Source organism: Macaca nemestrina, chromosome 11, assembly GCF_043159975.1.
Source record: "Macaca nemestrina isolate mMacNem1 chromosome 11, mMacNem.hap1, whole genome shotgun sequence".
NCBI lineage: Eukaryota > Metazoa > Chordata > Mammalia > Primates > Cercopithecidae > Macaca > Macaca nemestrina.
The window spans coordinates 108,508,759-108,533,528 of NC_092135.1; the positions used below are offsets into that span (position 1 = coordinate 108,508,759).

General features: G+C 34.5%; 1 protein-coding gene across 1 annotated transcript in view; it reads left to right on the forward strand.

The window, feature by feature from the left end:
* The first annotated feature begins 905 nt into the window (after window positions 1–905).
* The window catches only part of LOC105481139 (carbamoyl-phosphate synthase 1), a 119,616-nt gene continuing 95,751 nt past the window's right edge, over window positions 906–24,770 (forward strand). Inside the window, exons 1-5 of the mRNA XM_011740476.2 lie at window positions 906–1,178; window positions 17,614–17,723; window positions 20,623–20,767; window positions 21,718–21,807; window positions 24,003–24,059. Coding sequence (XP_011738778.2) covers window positions 1,053–1,178; window positions 17,614–17,723; window positions 20,623–20,767; window positions 21,718–21,807; window positions 24,003–24,059 — 528 coding nt within the window. The 5' untranslated portion in view covers window positions 906–1,052. The remainder of the gene's footprint in view (window positions 1,179–17,613; window positions 17,724–20,622; window positions 20,768–21,717; window positions 21,808–24,002; window positions 24,060–24,770) is intronic.

Below are 24,770 nucleotides of genomic sequence, written 5' to 3' on the forward strand. Positions count from 1 at the left end.
CCTTTATTCCTTGGCCTGCTTTGCAAGGGTGTGAAAGAACAATGCTGCAGTACTTCCTGTTCTACATAGTCACGTGACTTAAGCAAGAGCATGTGCCAGCCAATGAGGTCCCTTGACGGCCTGGTTAAACATGAGATTGAACGGTGAAGTGAATCACTTTTTATTCATGTTGAAATATGAATGCTAAAGTTTTGAAAATTTTATGTATAACATTTTAATAACTGAAAAAAAACTTGACTTAGGAATAGTGCTTATATTAAAATGAGTGTTTGTCATTTCATGAAGTTTTTACAAATTTAAGAGGCATAAGAGGGATATAATAGTCCACTTTGCTCTAATTGTGTTTTACTTGATATTACTGGTTGCTTTAGCTTTGAAACACAGAACAATGCTATAGTAAGAATGTAGTATACTACTCTATTAACTCAAAACATATTATATATTTGTGGAGAAAAGTTTCTAACATTCTTTTTATGAATAGTAAAAATGCTACTTGTAGGATGCTCTGATTTTTACTTTTTGTAAAAAGAACCTTGTCTTTTTACTCCAGCAGAAAATGGCAAGGGTTCAGCTTTCTTTGGGAATCTAAAATCTCTTATGAGGCATATTAGGTATCACATGTGACACAAGTAAAAGCCTATGATCCTTAGCATCTTGAAAGTTGCTACTCTTTAGGATAAGGTTGTCCATGATGTCAATGTCATTCCATTCAGCTGCATAAGCAATTCCTTTGATGGATGGCTGGTTTTCTACAACCCCAGCATTATTTTAGCAGGAGAAGGTAGTATTTGATGTGTTGCAATTTGTGCTACATGCCCATGGAACATCTTTGGACATTACCTCAGGAGGAGGGGTTAAGAGAAGGAGGAGCTGTGGCTGAAGACATTTAATGGCAGAATGAATGGAAATTCAAAGATCGCTGTGTAGTCAGCCTTAAACACTGACTGCACCCCCTCCCAGATTTCTTTTACATTAACTAAAAAAAGTCTTATCACACAATCTCATAAAATATATGTAATTTCATTTAATTTTAGTCATAAATCATCTTCAAAATGACGAGGATTTTGACAGCTTGCAAAGTGGTGAGGACAGTGAAGACTGGTTTTGGCTTTACCAATGTGACTGCACACCAAAAATGGAAATTTTCAAGACCTGGCATCAGGCTCCTTTCTGTCAAGGTAATACCCATATTGATTGTTTCTGATAAAATAGTATGGGGTAGAGTTTAGCTGTGAAGCAAAGGTGTCCCTTACAAAGCAAATACAGTTTTGAATATAGCTCCGAAGTACTAATGTATTAATATTTCCTTTACTATGGAACCTACTGAGTTAGCAAATGCTAGTTTTTATCTTATCTGAGTAAAATGACAGTAATTTTTACCCGACATAAAGAATGATGACAATTCCTGTGAACATGTAAAATGTAAGTGCACTGCTTGGAAAAGAAACATCTTCTCTTTCACAGATAGCTTTCTGTGCCTAGATACTATTGCTTACAGTTTGGATTTTAAAAAATGGGGCTGCTCATATGTGTGTGAGCCACACTATGGTATATAGTGTGTTAAGCTCTGTTCTGTAAAAAGGGCTTACTGAAAAGTTCTCTTTTGAAATATCATTAAAAAATTTTTTAAATATAATTAGAAAATATGTGGTTTTGATATTTGCAGGTCATCATGTAGACACTGCTTCAGCTTTTTCCTTTTCCTTCTGGCTGTTTTTTTGGACAGGCCAAATTTATTATTTTCATTTTGTAGAGTAATACATGGAGGCAGATAGCAGCTGATAATTCTCTCCCTCCAGAGGTATCTATAATTGAGGGGGCAAGCCCAGGAAAGAAACATTAATTGCCCTTCTTCCTGCCCCCCAGCATTGAATTATGAAATTCCTGTAGGAACCTCTGCTCCTTCCTATAACTTTATGAAGACGTTCATTATCAGAGAAACCTGAAATTACTCCAGAGGAACTTTGCCAATGAAAATAATCTTTAGTGACTATAAGTTTAAGCAATCATATTATCTTTAGATATATTGCTTCTTTAGTAGTAAAAGCTGTAAAATTTGAAATAGAAAAAAACAAAAGAAAACCTCTGTTGATGTGAAAATGGGATCTCATAGTTTGGAGTGTTGTGCTTATACTTTGTATGCTCATTGAGTTGACTAAGCTTCTATTGTTTCAGTTGCTCAAGTCAGGATTCAGTGGGGTTTTGGTTCTGACACCTGCAAGGCCAAGGAATACTCATAGATTCTTGTGGACACCAGGGATAGGAATGGGAAAGGAATGGGAGTAAAAGAAAAGGAAGAGAGATGGAGACAGGGAGAGGGGGAGGGGAGAAGTGTGAGGGATGGTGGGGGAGAGGGGAGGAGGGGGGGGAGAGAGAGAGAGAGAGAGAGAGAGAGAGAGAGAGAGAGAGAGAGAGAAACAAGCTCAAGATCCCAGGAAAAAGGAGGAAATACATATAGTAGCCTTAGTGGTGTGTTAACAACGTCAGCCTTTAACACTGAGAAGATGCTAACAAGAGGGTAGGAAATTACCATTTTAAATTAACAAAACCAGAAAAGGAAATGTCTTTTATGTGGTTATATATTCAAATATATCCAAATTTACTCTTTTTAGATGGATATTTAAAGATAGTTGAAATCATTAGGATGTAGTTACATGTGGCCATAAAGGGCACTGAGAACAGTCACTAAAGGTTAGTGGCATTATGTCTAGTTTTAGACATTTTCTTGAATTTAGTTTCATTATAGAAAAAGATGGGAAAGCCTAACTAACATCAAAGACATTGTAACTAGATGTAAACTATGAGAATTTATTGTTAGTAATACCTTAAGTGTACTCATGTATCAGCTCAGAGAAAATCAATAGTAATGAAAGTTATCCCCTATGATTATATGTGCCACCTAATACTTCAAAGTTAGGTGACTTGGAATATCTTCTTGTCACTCTGTGAGAAGGCAGGTATGTAGGTAAGGATAGGCGCATCTTCATCAGACACCAGAAACCGTGAAATTGAGTGAGTACTGACTTAAAATGGTGGAGATATGATTGAGATTAGAATCCAATTCTCCAAGATCACAATAAGTCCATACAACCACCACCACAATCACAACCACGACAAAATGGTGTAATTATGTGGATGGATTACTGTGAAAGCAGTTCTAGCTCATGGTGACAGATCTGTTTCAAGGGTCTGTCACAGTGCACAGCTAAGAATGACAAATTTATAGGAGGACTAAGCCATCATTTCATGGTGTAAAAGCCATTACTCACATTCAATCATTACTGGCCAGAGTTTTGGAGGAATGCCAAGCACAAAAAATAGAAGTTCTTGAACTTCACAATAGTGAATTAAAATTCCATAGAGCAGCCCAAGGGGACTTGTGTTATTATTCACTTATTTTAAATAGTCCTCTACCTACTTTTCTTCCTGCCTTCACCTTAAAATCTCAACTGTCTTAGAAAAATATAGCCAAATTTACTATTTTTAGATTGACATCATATTTTAAAGACAGTTAAAATCATTAGGATGTAGTTACATAATGGTCAGTGAAGGGCACTGAGAACAGTCACTTTAAAGGTTAGTAGCATTATGTCTAGTTATAGACGGTAAATGGATTGTGAAAGACACCCTGTGGTCACATCTATAATCATTGCCCTGTAAATTGGGTTGCTTTTTCGACGTATTTAGAGGTCGCTTTTCCTCTCTCTTTGATGACAGACAGAGAGGGTGGGTTTGGCAACAGCAATGACGCACTTATAATTTTATGTGGCCCTTCCCTGGGTATTTGTCGGTAGCTAATATTTATAGAGTGCCTTGTCAGTTGACACAGTTGTATTTTACTTACAGGAAAGAGGAAATAATTTCAAGGTTCTCTGTATTTTAAAGAAAGTTGATATCAGGGGTGTAAATAATCAACAACCACAAAATTGTAAATACTAAGAAGTTTTAGAGACCATAATCTTTTTCCATTAGTATTGAAAAGGTTCAGTGCTCATTATTACAAGTTGCAACAGTATAGTGGGATATACCCTGGATGGGGCACAAAAAGATCTGGATTCTAACCCCTGTTACGCATTTCCTAATGCTCTGATCTTGGACAAGTCACATGTTCTCTGAACCTAAGTTTTGTCATCTGTATAGTGGAAATGATGACTGATTTACTCGAAAAAGTATGTGATTGTCACACATGAACAATTTTTAAAAATCTTTAAAGTTTTAAATTTAAACCATTAAACTGAATGTTTTTAAGCAAAAACTGGATATTTAAAAAAAATTCCATTCTATACAGTAGGAGGAGTTAGTAGAGGGTTATGTCAAAGAGTCCTTATGTTTTTCAAGTTGTTGCAATGACAAGGTATTTGATAAGAATTCTCAAATATTTATAATAATGATTTGTTCACCTTTGCCTTATATTAAACATCTCTAAGAAGATATTTCTTATAATAAATCAGACTCAAGGAAAATGAAGCAAATAATCTTTTTTTTTTCAGTATGGCAAATTTAATTCCAAAAGGCAGAATAGACACCATAATAACCTATTTCATTCATTCATTCATTCATTCTTTTATTCATTCATTTATTCTTTAGTAAACATGAAACCTCTACCATGGGAGTATACAGGAAGAATGATAAATAGAAGTAAGTGGGAAGAGGATAGTCTCTGATTTCAAGAAACTTACAGACTTAAGAATTCTGAGTTCTCAAATCTGGGAAAGTCATCAAGACTAAATAGTTTTATTTTTACTTGTAAATGAATTTGGAAATCAAAGGTATTAAATTGTAAAGGTTAAGTTCCCTATGAATAGAAAAGTGTTCAATAAGTACTCCTTCTAACATTAATCCATTCATTTTTTAACAATGGTGACCTGTGTTATAATTAAGCTAGGAACCTAACAATCTAAGTGTCCTCTCTGATACTTCAGCTATGAATAAGCACTGGGAGTCATTATTTCGTTTGAAAGGCATTCATTTTGTAAGATTTTATATTCTGATTTTGACATAGAAGTATCTATTCAGTTCAGTCTTAAGGAGCTATTGTCATTTGATTAGAAATTGGCAACTATAAAAACTCCTACAATTAGAATCATTTACTTATATTGTAGTAGCTTTATAGATATTCACAGGAAATATAACTCATTATTATATAGGAGCTTCTGTACACATTAGATGTAAGAGTGGGGATAGGGTTATCACACACTTTTAAAAATAACTATTTTATTGGACATTTACTACATATAGACATATTTTTAGGACTGGATTTCATCTATGGCAATCTACATTTTTGAAATATTAATTGGGTTCAGTCCCAAATAAGCTGTTGCAGAATTAGTTTGCCTGATGGACAACTTTACATATTTTTGGCATGCAATATTTCTCTAATTGGGAGATGGCCTTTCTTTTGAATATTTTTATTTTCTCCATTTTTTATATCCCCAATTTTCTAAAATATAGATTCATTTATTTGTTACCAACAATGCCTCAAAATTATGTGCTTCTTGACATAAAACCCTTGAAAAAACTATAGGTTAAATGTCATAGACTAGGTTAAGTGAGTGAGATAGACACCTGAGATGCAAAATTTAAGGAGGCTGTCACTGTTAGTGTCATGGAGTACCTCTTTGGGTGTTAGGCCCTAAGCACATCACTCAGTACCCCAGTCCCAGCTTTGGGTCAGAAGCTAAGCATTCTGGCTGTAGAACTGCCTAAGGGACTAGTACTAATCTTGACCTATGCTTTCCTCTCTCTCATTCCAATTTGCTCATGTCTAGCCAGACTTTCTGATGATCTAGAGGTGACATTAGGTCTTATTGCTATGGAAATGGAGACTATTCCTCTGCCTTTACATCTCTATTAGATTTTCTTCATATTTCCAACTTGTTCCAAAAATTGAGGGGTGCTGTAGAAAGTTTTCAATATCTCTTATGCAATGGTCATGCTAGAATTTACTTTGAGCCTTCAGGAGGAGTTTGGTATGCCATACTGACTGCCCTTGATGTGACTCATAGTTCCTGGGGCATTTGCAATGAACGGAGGCCCGAAGAAAGCTGCACGGGCCAAGGTCAAAGTTTGTGTTAGGCTCCTCAGCCCTAGGGATCTTTAGCTTCCATTTGATTTTCTTCATGTGATCTAAATGAGTTTAACTTATAAAAATATTTTCAAGGCTACTCTGTTTTCTTTTTTTTTTTTTCAACTTGTTAAATGCTATACATTGATCTTTTAAATTTCACAGGGAGGTAATTGACTAATTTGAAGTTCTCGTAAATGAATCAGTAGGGTTGCTATATTACTAAAGAATTTTTCTAAGTTTCTTCTATAATGCAGAATGAAATATAAGACCATTTTAATTTATTACCATACAGTTAAAATTAGCTTATTATATCTAGGTTCCTCCAGGATTCTGAACAACTTGCCACATAGCAGATGCTCAGTAAGGCATATTAATAATCCTACACTTTATGAACATACTTTGTAATGAAGTTTTTATAAGTGCTATATTTCATTTACAATGAGAAATCTTATTAGAATAAAATGATTCATGAATCTAAATCTTTTGTTTATTAATGTTCAAACATAAAATACTCAAGTAAATTAACCTTGTGATTTTGTCCCCCTAATGTTGGCTTATGTTTAACCAAAGACCGATGACTTAATATTAACTTAGAATGTTTGTAAGATTATTAACTTAGAATGTGGTAAGACCTAATTGATTACTGCTGTTACAGTGCTTCAAAATTTTGAAGTGTTAGGCCTTGTAACCGCAGAGAAGTCTCATGAAATATTTCAAAGACAAATTGTGCTGAAATTCTAAATTTCAAATATCCGTATCTTAATAGTATAACTCCAACAATAAAAAAATAAGATTTCATTTACTTGATTGTAACTTTTTACCATATTATCTACACAATAATTACCCGAAATAAATTCTGGCTTTAGGCTTTCTACTTTCCAGCGCTTAGTTCAGATTTATTTTTTAAGAGGATGAGTACTGAGGCATACTAATAGCTAAGAAACATCAGGTAAGCCAGAAGGCAAGTATGTTATATAGCTTTAGGCCTTGGTGAAAATGGAAAAAAAACCATGTGGTGCCTCTACTTTTTCTGATGTGCAAATAATTTACGTAGATAAATGATTCAACAGCAATACAGCAATCCCAGAGTAAATTATTTTCATTTTTACTACTAGCTTAAGGGGATTATTGACTTTATAATGGTGTTTTTTTTTTTTTTTTCCAAACCTTTTATGAAATCTGTTGCTGAATTAGCTTAAGGCTTTACATCCAGAACATTTTAGTGGTGGAGTCTCTTATCCAGGAGAAGAAACATTTCTGTTCTTCCTATTTTACAGACATGTAAGTGCTGCAGTTAAAACAAGGACACATGGTTGCCTGTTTTTGTACATAAAACAAAATAAACGTTAGCAAATCTGGTTAGAATTTTAATTAGGCTTCAAACAACAGATGGGTCTTTTTAATTTGAAGTTTTGTTATTGTACTTATATATCTGATGCCATAGTTGTTGTTTAACCTGGCTTCAGAATGTTCTAAGTCATTTCTTCTGCTGTTATTTTATTGCTTACTCACGAGCTCATTTACATACTGAACGTTATCGCAATACAACACAAATTTAATTTTTCCTTTCCTTTTCTTTTTTTGAGAATAGGTTGTTTAAATCAAATAATAAGTAAGGATTCTTGTTTTATATGGCTGTCAACAATTCTACAAATAGGACATTTTAGGGCAATGCTGTTTATAGTTGACATATTTCTTCCACTTCAACCTAAATATTGTCATGTGTTTGTAACATAACATTCTGTTTTTCAGTTTCAATGTGTTTCTTTCTCTTATAGTCCTGTAAGTTCCACATATACAAAAACCTAATGCAATTTTAGGCTGCAAGAAAAGTCTCATTTTGACTTGTTTTCCGTCTTGATATAAAAGACCCAAAGAAAACTGGTTCGAAGTAAAGGATCGATATCCTTAGAGTTAGTTCAGAATGCTGATGGGTTGGAAACGATACATGAACAATGAGTAGATGATTTTTAATAGCATAATACTGAATGCAAAGGAAAACCTAACAATAATGATAAACACTAGGCTGCTTCAAAAACTTTTATAGATTAAATTATAAATTATGTTTGAGTTTTGGCTGTTACTTCCTAAGACTAAGCCCTCTAAATCAGTTTAGCATAGCACCAGGGACACATGTTCAAACCCTTTTCAAGGGGAATGTAGCTGTGTGACTCTCATTAATAGCTGTTGCATTATTCCTATTCTGGAAAAGACTTTGAAACATCTACCCTTTTCAACTGAATCTCAAACTGAGAGTATTAAAGTGAGAAATTGGAGTCACTTCTTTGTGGTCCCATAAAGTTAATCAATCATCTTACTAAGAAAGGAAAATAGACCCATAAATGTAGGCTTACAGTGAATTTTAATTGTGAGGAAAATTTAAAACCCCTAAAAGAGATGAGATGTTTAGAGAAATTTCAGATCTTGAAGTATTCTCTTTGGTAATATCATTAGAAAATTGAAATATTGTATGACAATGGTGAAACAATAATACCAACATCCACAGCAGACAAACAAACAAATAGCCATTGAGAGTTTATTGGAATTTCTACTTATATGTAACCCCCCCTCACAAAAATGTATTTTCATTAAAAATGACTTATAACTTGTGAAAGAATCCTCAGACTTTACAAATATTAAGAAATGAAGCATTAAATTTAGTTTAGAATGCTCATTGTAAAAGTAATTTAAGAATGGGGACCGGGCGTGGTGGCTCACACCTGTAATTCCAGCACTTTGGGAAGCCAAAGCAGGCGGATCTCTTGAGGTCAGGTGTTTAAGACCAGCACAGCCAACATGGTGAAACCCCACCTCTACTACAAATACAAAATTAGCTGGGTGTGGTGGCACAAGTACCTGTAATCTCAGCTACTGGGGTGGCTGAAACAGGAGAATTGCTTGAACCTAGGAGGCAGAGGTTGCAGTGAGCCAAGATTGTGCCACTGCACTCTAGCTTGGGTGACAGAGAGATTTCATCTCAATAAATAAATAAAGAAATAAAAAATAAAAGTAATATAAGAATGGAGATCATATAGTTATTTTTGTAATTCAGTTTAATTTAGAAATAGGAGTACTAAATACAATTATAAAGTAAGATTAAACATGGAGCAATTACATATACACAGGAAAATTCAGTTTTAGTCCTAAATATTGTGTGTGAAAAAATCTACAGTGTTACGAATCTTCCTCCAATAAATTTGCAGACAAAAGAAACATTTAGTATTACTAGGCCGTAGAGACTAGTAATTTAATCTTTAATTTTTAAATTCATATGAAGTAACAAGAGAACACAATTTTTCACTACTTATTTTATAACCTGATTGACTCACAGATTCACAATACTTGTAGGCTCCAGACTAAAAAATGCCAGACTGTTAGTGGAAACTAGCCTTAAGGCATTTTTCTTGATATCCATATTAGCTACAATCCCTGGCCTATTTCTTTGGGGTATGTTTACATGTTTTATGAATATAACTACATGGGTGGGAGAAGAAAAACATACAAACATAATTCCAAAAAGGTGGAGATAATGTTATTAATTGTAGCCACAACTTAAACATATTGGTTCAAAAATTTAAACATATTTGTGTGTTTTATGAGATTCAAACAAAATCTCATAAAAACGTAAGATTTTTAGAAAGTACAGAAAAATCTCTCTTTCTCTCTGTATGAATTTTATTTTAGGCAGTTGCATGCTAAACTTGTGCTTAGTTGTTCAAATTAAGTGAATGTTCACATGTGGCCTCCACTCTTGAACATCAGGTAACTTGGAAGTAACATTAACTTTGGCATAAAGACTTTGATCATTTGGTTTAAGTACCTAGCATGAGTTAGGTTCTCTGTAAACAAATGCTGAGATGATGTTTGGGGAGCATGCTGTCTATTAGGGATCAGCCTCTGTGAAGCTTCAGAAAGTAGAACTGGACAGAGAACTAAACTGTAATGCAGTTTTGATAAAGCCATGGCCAACTGGATAGGAAGCTGTTGCCCACCAGACTTCCCTGGACGGGACCTGAGCCTTTATATCTGGGCCTGACTCGGTCACTGGCCATGGCGTATTCCAGGAAGGTCATGGGGCAATGCAGCCGTCTACAGCTGAGACAGACCCTGAACAATTTGACAGCAGGAGATGGTTTGCTGACCTCACTCCTCACAGCAGGGCAGCAAGTCTTTCCATTATTAATATGAATAATTATCTATGTTATCTAGAAATTGAATCCTCTATCACTGGGGAAAATGGAGGGGGGACGGAGAGGTAGATCTCCTTATTCATCACAGCATCTAGGGTTCTAACAATCTTCAAAGCTTGAGAACTCAAGGGCCTAGGATCAGTGCAAATTGTTCTCAAAACCTGCTGGTTCTCATCAGACTTTAATGACTCAAATAATTAATGACTTGACATTTCACTCTGACAATTTACAGATTTATAGATAGGTAGTTCTTGGTTGACCTGGGCCTGTTGTGGCTTATCCATGGCAATTTTGAATTAAGGCTCTTATAATAAATTTAAATAGAGTTCATGCTTAAATTTCTTTTCTTCTTTTTTCTTTTTGAGACAGAGTCTCACTCTATCACCCAGGCTGGAGTGCAGTGGCGGGATCTCGGCTCACTGCAAGCTCCGCCTCCCAGGTTCACACCATTCTCCTGCCTCAGCCTCCCGAGTAGCTGGGACTACAGGCGCCCACCACCACGCCTGGCTAATTTTTTTGGATTTTTTAGTAGAGACGGGGTTTCACCGTGTTAGCCAGGATGGTCTCCATCTCCTGACCTCGTGATCCACCCGTCTCAGACTCCCAAAGTGTTGGGATTACTGGCGTGAGTCACCGCGTCAGGCCGCTTAAATTTCTTTTTATCCTCACTTAAGAAATTGGAAAGCAGAAATAAAAGTAAGCTTAGAAAAAGAAAAAGAGGTTATAAGTCAGACTGGATTCAGAAACTGCTGCTCCTCCAATTGCTAGTAGAATGATCTTTACTTCTCTGAGGCTCAGTTAGCTCGTGTAAAATGGAGATTTCGATATTACCTACATCTTTTGTGTGTGTGTGTGTGAAGATTAGATAAGAAAACCCACTAATGGCTTTAAAGATAGTATTCAGTACATTCATGTTAACTATTATTAAGGATGTCATAGGGAATTGATCAGGATGGAGTTCTTGGTGACACAACATGCTCCCAAACCCTACTTTTTCAACATAGCTTCATAATTCTATTTGAAGTAAGATACATTTCCCAGAACAGTATAAATTTATTATTCAAATCCAAATTCTCAACTTATTTGTACAACTGCATATAGACTTTAATAAACATAGACAAGTATTTATGCAACCCAGTTTATGTCTTAATAGGTTATCAGTAAAGTAATGGCAGAAGGTAGAAATAGGATAGTGACAGGACAATCTACTTCTACCAGACATGCTTAAGAAATGTTAATGCTTTACTTTATCCAAATATCAGTATTACAGTTTTTATTAAGGGAGGCATTTTAACATTTGAACTCACACTAGAGAAAGCTTAAAGTATACATTATCTTTAGTTACTATTTCCAAAATTAATTATACTTACATTTATTGAATGCCAAAGATGTACCAGGATTATACATAGACCTCAACAACAAAAACAATAAAAATATAATAGATTTGGTATTTTTAATAGAGGGAGAAAATGGGATAATTATTAGTTATAACATAGTTGGGGAGTAGGTATAGAAATGTAATGTTGTCAGCATGAAACCACATCAGTGAATTAAAACAAATTTATTGCTGACATACAGTAAAATTTGGCAAGCATTTTAGATGAAAAGTAAGGGAAGAAAAAGAGAATGCTTGGGTTATATATACTTAATGCAGCTTTATTCCGAAGATTAGATTTCTACGTAACATAGATAATTAATATTAATGATAGAAACAATTCATGAGGAAACCTAAAGAATGACATTTAGAAATCACCTTTTAGGGTCTTCCTCTGAAGACATTACTTATATGACACCTGACTGGTAGATGAAAGCCTAAGGGTACCATTTGGGCAGTAATTGCCACCCAGCCTTAACTCATTCCTTACTTTCATCTTCTATCTTTTAGCATGAACTATACCTGTGTGAAATATTTGTCTTTGCTTTCAAGAGGAGAAGATGAAAATTGGTAAAATAACCAGAAGTCAGTGAGCATCAAAGAATTATTTTGAAAACACCATAGTGTCAGCACTGTCACATGCTAATGTCACATAATGAAGTACGTTTCTATGCATTCACCAACTGTGTAGTGAGAATATTACTGTGTAGACAACAGTGGGGTATTTAAATGGGGATACAACATGGAATTAGGCATTGTGCTTTCTAGATGCAACACTGAGAAGTTAGAATCTAGTATGGTAGAAAAATACCTTTAGCAATTCAAAGGTAACACACAACAGTATACACCAAACGCAGTCAGTGGAAGCACAAGAAAATCGGTGATTAATTCTGACTTAGTACATACCATGGGTACTAGGAAGCATTGCCAGGATATAAAAAGGCAACAAGGAAGACATTTATGCACAAAGGACTGACAAAGAGAGGTAGGGAATCTAAGGTATTCCATATAGAGAGCGGGCCAGATGAAAGGACTTTGAATGTGAATTGAGGAATTTGGGGATTAGTGTCATCCAATTAATGTTTAAGAAAACCTTGACTCTACTTCATAGGATGGATAGAAGCAGGGAGAGATTGGAGGCAGCCAGAACAATTAGGAGGCAATAGTAGGTGATGGTGGGATTTTTGTCTTGGGTGGTCATGCAATTTCGTATAGTGTGAAGTTAATTCTAAAAGCAAATAGGTGACTATTTATTAGTTATAGCCATTATCATTATTAGATACTATGTGATGAGGTAGAACTATTTTTAATTGGAGTATTATTTAAGTAACTAGCCTGTAGGACCAGGTGTGACTTGACAGTTGTAACTCCAAGATATACTGGGAAAATATGACAGAGAGAGATTGAGACTCCAAGAAACTTAATGTTTCAGGTTTTAAAATATTTGTAAGACTAACCACTGCTAGAAAAAACATTGCATTAGATATCTACATTTTAGATGACAATCCCACCAATAATAAGAAAAGTGAATTAAGAATTTGAAACATGGTTAAAATAAAAAATTCTATGCAGTGTAAGATGAAAAAATAAGTGTTTAATATTTTCAGCATTGAAAGAAATAATCAGGACGATGGGTGTGGGTAGGAGAGCATATGCTTGTATATTTTTTCTATTATAACTTTTCCTCTCTTATCAAAGTCATTATTTAATCATTTAGAAATATTCTGCTAAATAGTCAGTAGATTATCTGACTAAAATAATTTCACTAAAGTGTGAACAAAGCTTAGTTACTTGTCTACTCTGTGCTAGCCACCGATATAGGCTGGAGGTGCAATAGTGAATGAAGCAGACCCAATACTCTGCCCACATGAGGTTCACTTTCTAATGTGATGAAATAGATAATAAATAAATCACTAGATGGTATGTTAAAAGGTAATGAGTGCTATGAAGAAAGAGCAGACCAAGGAGAAAGAGGGCTGGGGAACATATTGTAATTTTAAATGAGGGCGTCAAGGTAGACCTCTCCGAGAAAATGACATCTAAGCCAAGAGGAAGGGATCTTTAAATTTTGGATTTTAAATTCAAAATTTGGCAAGCTTTTGTATTGAAATTTTTATTTTTATTGCTTAAAACATCAGTGGAAAAGAAAGGGCAAATTCTAGTGTTAAAGCTTAATCTCTCAAGGGAAAAATATTTATCTTTGCTTTTCCATGTGTTTTAGTGATGCCTCAGTGATATCCTTACTGAAGTTTTCTCTGTTTTGTAATCCATTTCCTTATCTAGCCTTTTACTAAACGAGAAGACTGGAGACATTCATCCGTTTATCTACAGAGCCTAGCAAGGTGCTTGACACCTGGTAGGAGTTCACTGTCTGAGACTTGAATGTCTAAATGCTCTTATTGGCATATACATTTTTATTAAACACATAGGGATCATGTCATGATAAGGTCCTTTATTTTATAGAACTCACATTTATATAATCCTTTGGTTACTTTTCCTGACATTCTACAAGAATATACACTTCTTTTCATTAAGATTTCCTTTGTATTTCCCCTTTTCAAAGTGTGAAGTGCTCTGGCAGTAGGCACTTAAATTATAATTTAATGTTATAATCTAATTCCTCGCCTGCAGACCTCTGTCAACTAGGACTGAGGATACTAAAATATCTTATGATGGTAACAAGGTGATTTCTTTTATACTCCTTGGAATGAAATAGCATTTGGGGAACTGTTAGTTAGAAGAAAGGATTCCAAATAATAGCTCTTTGTTCAGAGTTCGTCCATCAATTCATAGATAAGTCAACTGGCACTCATCATTTTAAATTCATCAGGGGCCAGTGTAGTTAAGAGGAATATAAAGAGTACTTTAGCAATAAACAGAGGCCTTGTTACAATATAATGTGTAGTAGGAAAGAGGATTGGAAGATCTATAAAAACTGCCAAAAGAACCAAAAATATAATTAAAGCAACAAAAAGACATATTGAACACAATCTCAGGGACTATTTCAGGCAATAGCAAATGTCTCTTCAAATATAGAGATGGAAAGTAAAATAGAAAACTAGTTTCATGAAGGGAGTGAGAAAAATCCCAAACAGAATTATAGGAATAGGCTCACAAGTGTTGATTTTCTTATGTTATTTTTTACCTTTCTTTAAAATGATTAGAAAGTGTCTAACCCAGATATCGGATAATTTGAAATTCTCAGATGAGAATAGAGACAAGCAAAATAAAAATATAAACCAAGGTAATATCTTAAGCAAGCATGGTTCAGAGTAGCATAGATAAACTGATACACAGAAAACAAGTGAAATTTACAATTTACGCCCAATTTTGCCAACTAAATACAGTTGTTTTAGGTTCTATCAAAGTTACATCTTATCTAAAATTTTTTTCTTTTTCTTTTCGTTTTGTAAAAGCATGTAGGTTTACACATGATTTCCTCAAGAACTAAAAAACAGTATTTCCAGTAGAAAATATATTTCGATGGTAAATTTTCATTACTTAGACCAAGGGTTTCACCTAATAAAACACATCAGAGTTACCTGGGGAGTTTTCCTAACAAACACACTTCTACTCAGACCCATTAGCAGAGATATTTGAATAGCTTATAATAATCTTTGGAAATACACCGAATACTATCACTCTTACTTTCTAAAATCTTCAACTTCTGTCTTGAATTATAGTTAGACAACAATTGGCAAATTAAAACAAAATTTAGAATCAGAATAGCATGTTATCAGAAGTGATATGTAAGTTGATTTCCTGGGTACAGAAGCAGAATTCAGACTTCTGTATAAGATCATCTCTTCTGTAGAAGTCTGGTCATCACTTATAGTAAATAAATAAATAATTGTGGTTTCCTTTGTGCTGAGTAATTCTAAAATATTTTTAAATTTAATAAAGACAAACTCCAACTATTTAAAGTGTCAAGCTTGAGATTTCAAACACTGGGTCGAAGGAGATAGATAAAACTTTAACTCAAAGATAATTTGATAAGTCAAGCAAAGGACAAGATATTTTTGGTTAATGTTGCCCAGGAACACACATATATGCTCACTCACACATATACAAACATACATAAAATGTGCAGTACAGTACATTGTTCAATCTTTCTCAGAAATACGAACTTGAAATTCACATATTGTACCTCTGATTTAAAAAAGAAACTAATAAAATTATCTGTTGAGAGGAACATCTTAAACATATCCCATCAATTTTAATGGAAAACATTAACATAGTTTTGTGTGTAAATGTAAGTTAATATGTATACACACTCACACATAAACAAGATGTTGGAACATAGCATATTGGTTTAAAGGTAATCAAGACATTCTTTTACATTGCAGAACACAATCATTCTAATAACAAGAGACTCGGGTGCTTCGGATCTAAAAGAGGCATCTTATTTCTACAGAGAGAATTATTATAGAAAAAGAACGGGCTTTCTTCATTTTAACATTTGAAAAGTTTAGTGCATGTTATAAAGCAAAAGGAGCATAGAAACAAAGGTCTAGAAATCATTTATGGAGTTCCTGCTGCCTACTAAAGTTTGTGTGTGTGTGTTTGTATGTATGTATGTGTATGTGTATGTGTAATGGGAGTGGAGGTGGGGTGGCAAGATTTAAAAGGATTAGGCACTTTGGCCTCAGTCCTAAAACTGTGAGGGAAGTAAAATGAATAATTAGTATTATTTATTTATTTATTTTTGTCTTCGATGATTACACTTAAACCTTCCAGAAAGAATAGCCCAATGATCTTCCTTACTTCAGGAAATTCGACTCATGGCCAGACTTCTTTTCTCTATGTCCCTGTCCATCCCCTTGACTGCTGATTACTTTGAAGCAAATCTCAGATATCATACTATTTTATCCTTGAATATTACAGTGTATATCTTTTAAAGGCAATGACTAAAAATATAACTGCAATCCTAAGATCAATCTTAAAAAATTACACTTCATATAATCAAATATCAATTTATGATTCTAATTTCCTCAATTATTTCAGATATGTTTTTCTTTATAGTTTAATTTTTAAAAATCACATTCTAATTAGCTTGTCCTATAGAGTTTCTTAGGGAGTCTATATTTTGTCTCCCAAGGTGTAGCTGAAAACATTTCTTTCTCCCCTGAATTTTATGGAAATTGAGAGTTAGATTTAAATGGTTTCAACAACAGAATTTAGGGTATTTATAAGGAGTAAATGATGTCTGCTTCTTAGATGTTTTTCCAGTTGTTCCTCTTCTTAGCTAAGAATTTGGTAGACCCTGGCTCAAAGATTATTATGGCAAAGTTATCCAATTCTGAACGCCATAGTATAGAGAAGGAAGTAGACATGGATATAATTAACTCTAATAAAAAGCAAAATACAATATACTTCTAGAATGTTCCACAGTGCTTGGTTTTGTGTCAGTATTAAGAGAGTGATAAAGTTTCAGTTTCTTCATGAACATAATTCTGGCATGGAGAGGGCAACCCTTAGGACAACTCCATCAAACACAAGAGCTCTGCAGAACACAATTTGATAGATAATCTTGAAGATTCCTTCTGGCTCTAAATCTCAGAGTGATGCTGAGCTGTATGGTACAATTCACAATGTTTTTGCAAACTCATGAACTTTCCTTAAAGCTGTTCTTGAGCAAAGCTAGAGAATGATAAAGGGGAAAAGATAGACATATAACATTTCAGCTAAAGTGAAGTATTTCTGGCTTGTCAACAACTCTACAAGTAAACTTAGAATAGACAATGTATCTGCATGCTTCAGTTCCTCTTCCAAGAAAACAAAACAAAACATCTGCCAGTTACAGGAGCCATATATCTGAAGAAAAGTGACAAGCAATAGGAAAGCAACTGGAAATCTGGGCATTGTGGTTTCATTAAATATACTATGCCTTTATTTAATATATCTGTGTATTTTACCTTTGGAATATTTTTGTGTGTTTTGTATTGTGTATTCTGCTAAGATTCATGCAACTGTTTCTTCAGGCACAGACAGCACACATTGTCCTGGAAGATGGAACTAAGATGAAAGGTTACTCCTTTGGCCATCCATCCTCTGTTGCTGGTGAAGTGGTTTTTAATACTGGCCTGGGAGGGTGAGTAATGCTTCTTTTCCAAGGCTTTATTCTTCCTCTATGTAGAGAAATAACCGGATGATCTCACTCGTGGTGGCAAGTTGAAATCACTGCATCATAATTAGACTTCATATTGTCCTGAAGTTGCACCGTGCCTTGTGCATAGCCTACTGCAGCCGTCCTTGAAAGAAAGTTAGACATGAACGTCCTGCTACTGTAAATGAAAGACAACATGGGCATGCTGGTGGTCCCCTGGATAAAGAGAACAAAATGAATTCTAGAAACTTAGATTGTGAGGACACAGGTTATGTGAGATTACCAAATGGTTTATCTAAGGGGAGGTATGGGTCTAATTAAGGTGAAAATTGGAGCAAGGAAAAGAATGGATAGTACATTCTAGTGTCATTTCATTAGGAAAGAATCAATTTTGCACATCTAATATGAAATACTATAAGGAGATAAGAAAGTCCTTGGGTATTTTATGTAATTTTGCACTCTAGTAAGAAAGTTGAAATAACAGATACATTTATTATGTTTAATCAATGAGAGAGCAGCTGTGTAGATCTAATATTTTCAGTAATTATCAACTATGACCTGCCTTAGTATTTAAGACCTGCTAACACGTACAGCAATGAAAATGAGAGTTGCTACAGAAATTAAGTGACTGGTTTTACCTAGTTAATAAATGTTTGTTCACCTGGGAATCAGGAGGCTAAAGTTCTAGTCTCAGTTCTAAGGATAACTATATAATATTGGGAACATCACTTAAGCTTTTTGAGTTCTAGTTTCTTCATATAAAAAGTGGGGGGCTGGATTAGATACTAATTTAAACTGGGGATTTAAACATGTCTTAAAAACATGACTAGATTGATTGAAGGGGTTTCCAATAGAGATTCAATCCAACTAGTATTCTATGAAATATTTGATAAATTCTTTAGAGAAATTTGAGTTAGCCTCATAAAGACAAGGGGGCATTAGGTTCACCGATACTAGTTGACCAAACTTCCATTATATTATTAATTTATATTCTTTCTTAAAGTCTTGCCTCCCTGTGTGAAATGAAGAATATTAGATGGGTTTTTAAATAGTTCCACTGGTGAGAACATTAAATTACAGTGTATTGAAACCTGTTTGCAAAGTTTTGCTTCACCAGGCAATTATTTAAGCTTTTTGACAGCACTAATTACTAGCTGTGTTAATATACCTGCCAACAAACAACTGTTTAATATAGATCAGAATGATGGAGGGCACTAGAGTTTTCTTCTCTGTGATAGATTACAGGTAATAAATCTTGTCACATCACACAAGTCAAACAGGAGCTGTTGGATTAATTTGCTCCCAACATTGTAGTTCTCTAAAACAAAGTGTATTTATTCATTTACTGAAGAGTATTGTAAGCATATGTTTAAAGGGAATGGTCAGTTCTTTTATGGAAAGAAAGAAGAAAGAGAAGTAAAATCAAATTAATTAAAGTTTTTTTTTTGATGTAGGAAAAGGCATTCATTTATAAGATTAGTCCATAGACCCTATTTTTCCATTGAGAAATGCTGCTTTCATTCATTACGTGCCTCACTCAGTAAGGTGGTTGATAATTAAAGGGGTTATTTTGTTTTTCATCTTCAAGCAATGCTTTATATTGTGGGCAGGCCTTGGTTAAAAAATTATCAGTTCCTGACAGATAAGAGACAGCTGAGAAATTAACTGATGGAAGCTGTGGATAAATACCACAGCCCTCAAGTCCCCTTAGGGATTGCAGAGCTGGAAGAGTAAGTATGTTGTTGACAAAGTTAGTTCTGGTAGGCGCTAGTCTGGATGGTGTTGAAGAATTTATGTTGACTACTGCCTGTGTTAAACTTTATTGCTTTCAAAATCGTTGATTCTGTCCCCCTGAGCACCTAAATTCACTTTCAGTTGTAATCCACAAAAAAGATTTGGCTTAACTCATTTTGCAGAAAGTGAACATGGAAGAGAGCAGAAAAAAAAACCCCTGAATTGCAATGTATTCCAGTGCATAGAAAAAGTGTAGATAGCTCCTGGTATTTATGGGAATAGTGTTTCTTCTTCTTAAGAATAAGAAATGTGTGTGTGTGTGCATATATACACATATGATATGTATATGCACACACATACACACACATGATATATTTGTATTTTTCCTCTCACCCAAACTTTAAAATATAGCCCTCCTGCATTCCTCCCTAATTACATATCAGCATCTTTTAACTTAGAAGTCAGAAAGGCCTCAAGTCAGGTCTGTCAGATGAATTTTTTTTCTTAGCAGATAATAACTCCCAAACTTATATGCTTCTTTCTAAAATTAAAATATTTTAAAAATCAACTTTATTGAGTTATTCTTTCATATAAATTAACTTACTTATTTTAAATATTCATTGAATTTTAATAATCATATATACTCATGCAACCATCACTAACACAATCAGGATACTATTCAGTATCCTAAAAAATATCAAGAAAAGCTTTTCAATTTTTTGATGGTTACTATCTTGGTGAAACTGGCAGCCCTCAACAGTAAATATCAGTTTGTGCTCAATGATATCTGGTAGGCCAGGGAAGTCTTTAGAGTATCTGCAAACTTTAAATAGAGCAGCAATATTTTAAAAATTAAGATGCTAGAAAGGGATTTTTAAAGGAATTTAAAAATATAAAGAAATTGAGGGGATAAAACTTATATGAAAATATACCTTGGTATTCATGAGTTGGTTTTTCTTTATATCAATTATATCATGGTATAAATTTTTATATTCTGTCGTAAAATTTCCCTAGGTTTGCTAAAATCTAGAGACATTCTTGTTGGATTCTTCTCATTTTCAAGGGTTACATAATTCAGAGCATGTATGCAGATTATAGCTTTGTAGTTACATACATTACTTGTTGATACTTTTTTGGCATGTTTACCCAGGTACCCAGAAGCTATTACTGACCCTGCCTACAAGGGACAGATTCTCACAATGGCCAACCCTATTATTGGGAATGGTGGAGCCCCTGATACTACTGCTCTGGATGAACTGGGACTTAGCAAATATTTGGAGTCTAATGGAATCAAGGTAGTACCAGTGATGGTCATTTAAAAAGTCTCAATTTGAGGGAGTATAGTTAACTTATTCTTAAGAATTAGGATGGCCAAAGTTTCTTCCTCAATATGGTAGTACAAATCATTAAGCTCAAGTATTCAATCTTATTCCTAGGTATATGAGAATAATCTTTAACTTGACAGTATTTTGAGTTTCATTTCTTAGGGCACTTTGAATTTTAATGCATTGGATGAAACTTGGCTTAACTTGAAAAAAAATGTTGCTATAAGTTCAAATAACAACTGTGCTATAAAATAATTGGGGAAGAATCACCTTTTAAAAGGAGGAGTTTAGTAATCAATTCTGTATCAATTATTTGCTTTTTAAGCTTAATCTCTAGGGGATGATTTAAAGATAGCTTTTATGCCAGTCTAAAAGTAAACATATTAAGATTTCCTAAACAAGGTAACTTTGAATACTATCTTAGGAATATATATCATATGAGCAATTCAAAAATTTATATTCCAAATTCAATCCTATTTTTTCACCATTCCATTTTTGAATGACTTCAACTGATCATTTAACTTAGTTTTCACTATTTCTCACAATTTCCCATCAATTTTTTTCTCTCCCTTAAATGTAAATTAAAAATGATTTTGTTCATCATGTGCATTAAACCAGTAATTGTTAATTAAATTCTTGATTTTTTTTGCCATGCATGTCAGAAGGGGGACCTAGTTTAGCCTCAGGATTTACCAAGCCAGGTAAGCCTGCTCCCTCTCATGATGGTGAATGCAACAATTACGTATTTTAAAAAAAGAGCTTTTTTTTTTTTTTTTTTTTTTTTGCCTCTTCTTGTTTTCAAAAATCCTAAGTCTCATGTCAGTGGATATCATAAAACTTAAAAACAAATGCAAATTGACTCACAAGAGTTAGATAATATTTTGTGATAACCTCTTTAAAATGACTGCCTGTCTTTCTAGGTTGCAGGTTTGCTGGTGCTGGATTATAGTAAAGACTACAACCATTGGCTGGCTACCAAGAGTTTAGGGCAATGGCTACAGGAAGAAAAGGTGAGAAATGTAATAGGGCATCCATCATTACCTAAGGAAGATTGAGAAGGTGCCTGTAGATTCAGAAGTGACAAGCAGACAGAGGAAGATCATGTAGTTTGGGATCTTTGCATTTCAGAGAGGGATTCCTTCTCTTACTATATAAAGGCTGAAATGTCTGGATTCCTCCTGAAGTGCTGATGAGCACGTATTTTCAGTTTATCCACTAGGTGGCACTCATACATGCTTGGTAGCATTTCACATTTGGGAGAAAGGGGGTAAGATAAAATTTTAGCATTTTCTCTTTTTAGCAATTGAGTCTTTTACTCTCCTTCACCGTTTTATCTAGAATGTAGTTATGGAACTTGCTTCATGGGTTCTAGTGTTCTAGTACCAGCTCTACTGTTAACTGGTTGTGTAACTTTGTGCAGGTCACATAATCATTCTATGCAATAATTGTGTCATCTCTAATTCTTATGAGTATAAGCAGATTACCATCAAGTTTCGTTGGGCTTCAACATTATGACATGTAATTATATATAATTTCATTTGAAGTATTAATAATATCAGAAAAGGGTTATAAAACTTTATCTTACACTTTTAGTTTAAATATTAATTTCTATTTTTTTTTTTTTTTTTTTGAGGCGGTCTTTCACTCTTGTTGCCCAGGCTGGAGTGCAATGGGGCAATCTCAGCTCACTGCAACCTCTGCCTCCTGGGTTCAAGTGATTCACCTGCTTCAGCCCCCCCAGCAGCTGGGAGTACAGGAGCCTGCCACCATGCCTGGCTAATTTTTTATATTTCTAGTAGAGAGGGGGTTTCACCATGTCGGCCAGGCTGGTCTTGAACTCCTGACCTCAGGTGATCCACCCACCTCGGCCTCCCAAAGTGCGGGGATTACAGGCGTGAGCCACTGCGCCCAGCCGTAAATATTAATTTCTAATGAAATAACAGCATTTGCCTTGTTTGGATGTTAGAAGTATGGACTTGCATCCATTAACTTCATCTCTAGTTTTGCTGTAGCTGCTTTTTGTTCAACTGCTGGGCCTGATATTGACAGAATTTTATTCTAAGAAAGTGCTGCGTCTCCAATGAGTGTCTATCTATGGGGTCTAAACATTGCTTCTTTCTGACAAATAAAAAAAAAAAATCTCGATCCTGGCTTTTTAGATCTCATTCTTTCTAAATTTTAAAAGGGAGAAGAAGGCATCCATATCATATCCTGGGCCATCGTCATTTTCTTCTCAACTATTATCTGAATTTATCTTCCTTATCCAGGCAGCTAATTTCTGTAATCGTCATTTGGGAGACACACTTTTCTCCCCCCAGCCCCCACAACCCAAGGTTTCCTTTTCCTTTTTTGTTATTTGACCCTTGTTCTCATAGCTTTTCCATGTCAGAACTAATAGTTTTAGTGTAAGTCTAACCAATGGCTTGTAAGTTTGTTTTTTAAATGTGCTTTGGATCTTCTTCCATGATCACAGACATGTAGAGTAGAAAAGAATCCAAAATAATAACCAGTTCAACTCCTTCAATTTACAGATGAGAACAAATACATTGCTTAAACATTTCTCAGATAATTAGTGGAAGAAAAAAAAACTAAAACATGTTTTCATTTTTCTAACTTCTTTTTAAAAATTGTTGTTTTAATAAAAAGCCTCCAGGGGAATAGAGCCTGTTTTCTTGATTCCTAACTCATTACTCTTTCTTTATACTACATGTGTCTCTATCCAACCTAGTCAAAGAAACAAAACAAATGGTGGTCTTGCATGATGGACTAATAGGATGATCATGTTTTAGAACAACATGACTACTCAACATGGCCCTTCAGAAAAATGTGTTGAGGGCCTACTCTGTGCCAGGAACGTTTGGCTCAAAACATAGATTTGCATATTATTGCTTATGAAGTTCACCAGTGTGATTTAACTTACTTAACATCCTGGGTTAAAAGCAACCGAAGTGTAGCAGAAGATTGATGTTCAAAATTTCTCATTTTTTACTCTGAGAAAGAACCTGGGTATTAAGAGTCCTATGCCTAACTGTAGCAACAATTTACCGTGTTCTGACAACACAGTCACCCTGGGTCAGAGAAAAGAAAGAGTGGAGAAATTATTTACTGCCCAAGAAGATAGATGAGGCCAGGTTTGTAACTTGGAAACAATATGCTGGATTTAATTTCCTCCAATTTCACTGTCACTACAATTTTTTTCGTATAGGTTCCTGCAATTTATGGAGTGGACACAAGAATGCTGACTAAAATAATTCGGGATAAGGTATAATCATCATCTTTAGCCAAATCTATGTTTCTCTCTCTGTGTGTGTGTGTGTGTGTATGTATGTATGTATGTATGTATGTATGTATGTATGTATGTTTCCCTCAATGCCTATGGGATCCATTAATATGTAAAGGAGTGAATCTGGCCAGCATCTGCTATTTGGGTCTCTGTTATTTTGCTTTACTATTTTCAGTGCAATTTTCAAGACTGAATATTTGATTGGTATGTTTTTGACTAAATGGACTTGATATTCATTCACCTGGCGGTTTGTTGAGTATCCGCTATGTGTTTATTATACCAACAAGTCAAGGCATTTATAATTCAGCTCATGTGATAGAACTTTAGTGAAACAAGTGGAAAAGGTAACAAATTGCATAACAACGTTGCCTGAAATGGAAACCTACATGCTGAAAAATACACTCCAGGAAGTGTACAGCATTGTTACTATTATTTGTTTTGTCCTTGTGAAAGAGTTATCTGTTAAATTAATGCATTATCTTTCATGAATGTGCCAAATAAGCCCTGCATGCGTTACTTCAATTATATAGTCTTTGTTGAGACCATATCAATGACCAAGGTGATAAAAGGGAAGGTTATCTTTTGCTTTCATGTCTGATTGCTACAACATCTGACCCCTCCTCTGAGAATATCTCATCACCATCTGCTTGTTGAGTTTATTATTATTTTACTTGAAATTTCCACGTTCCA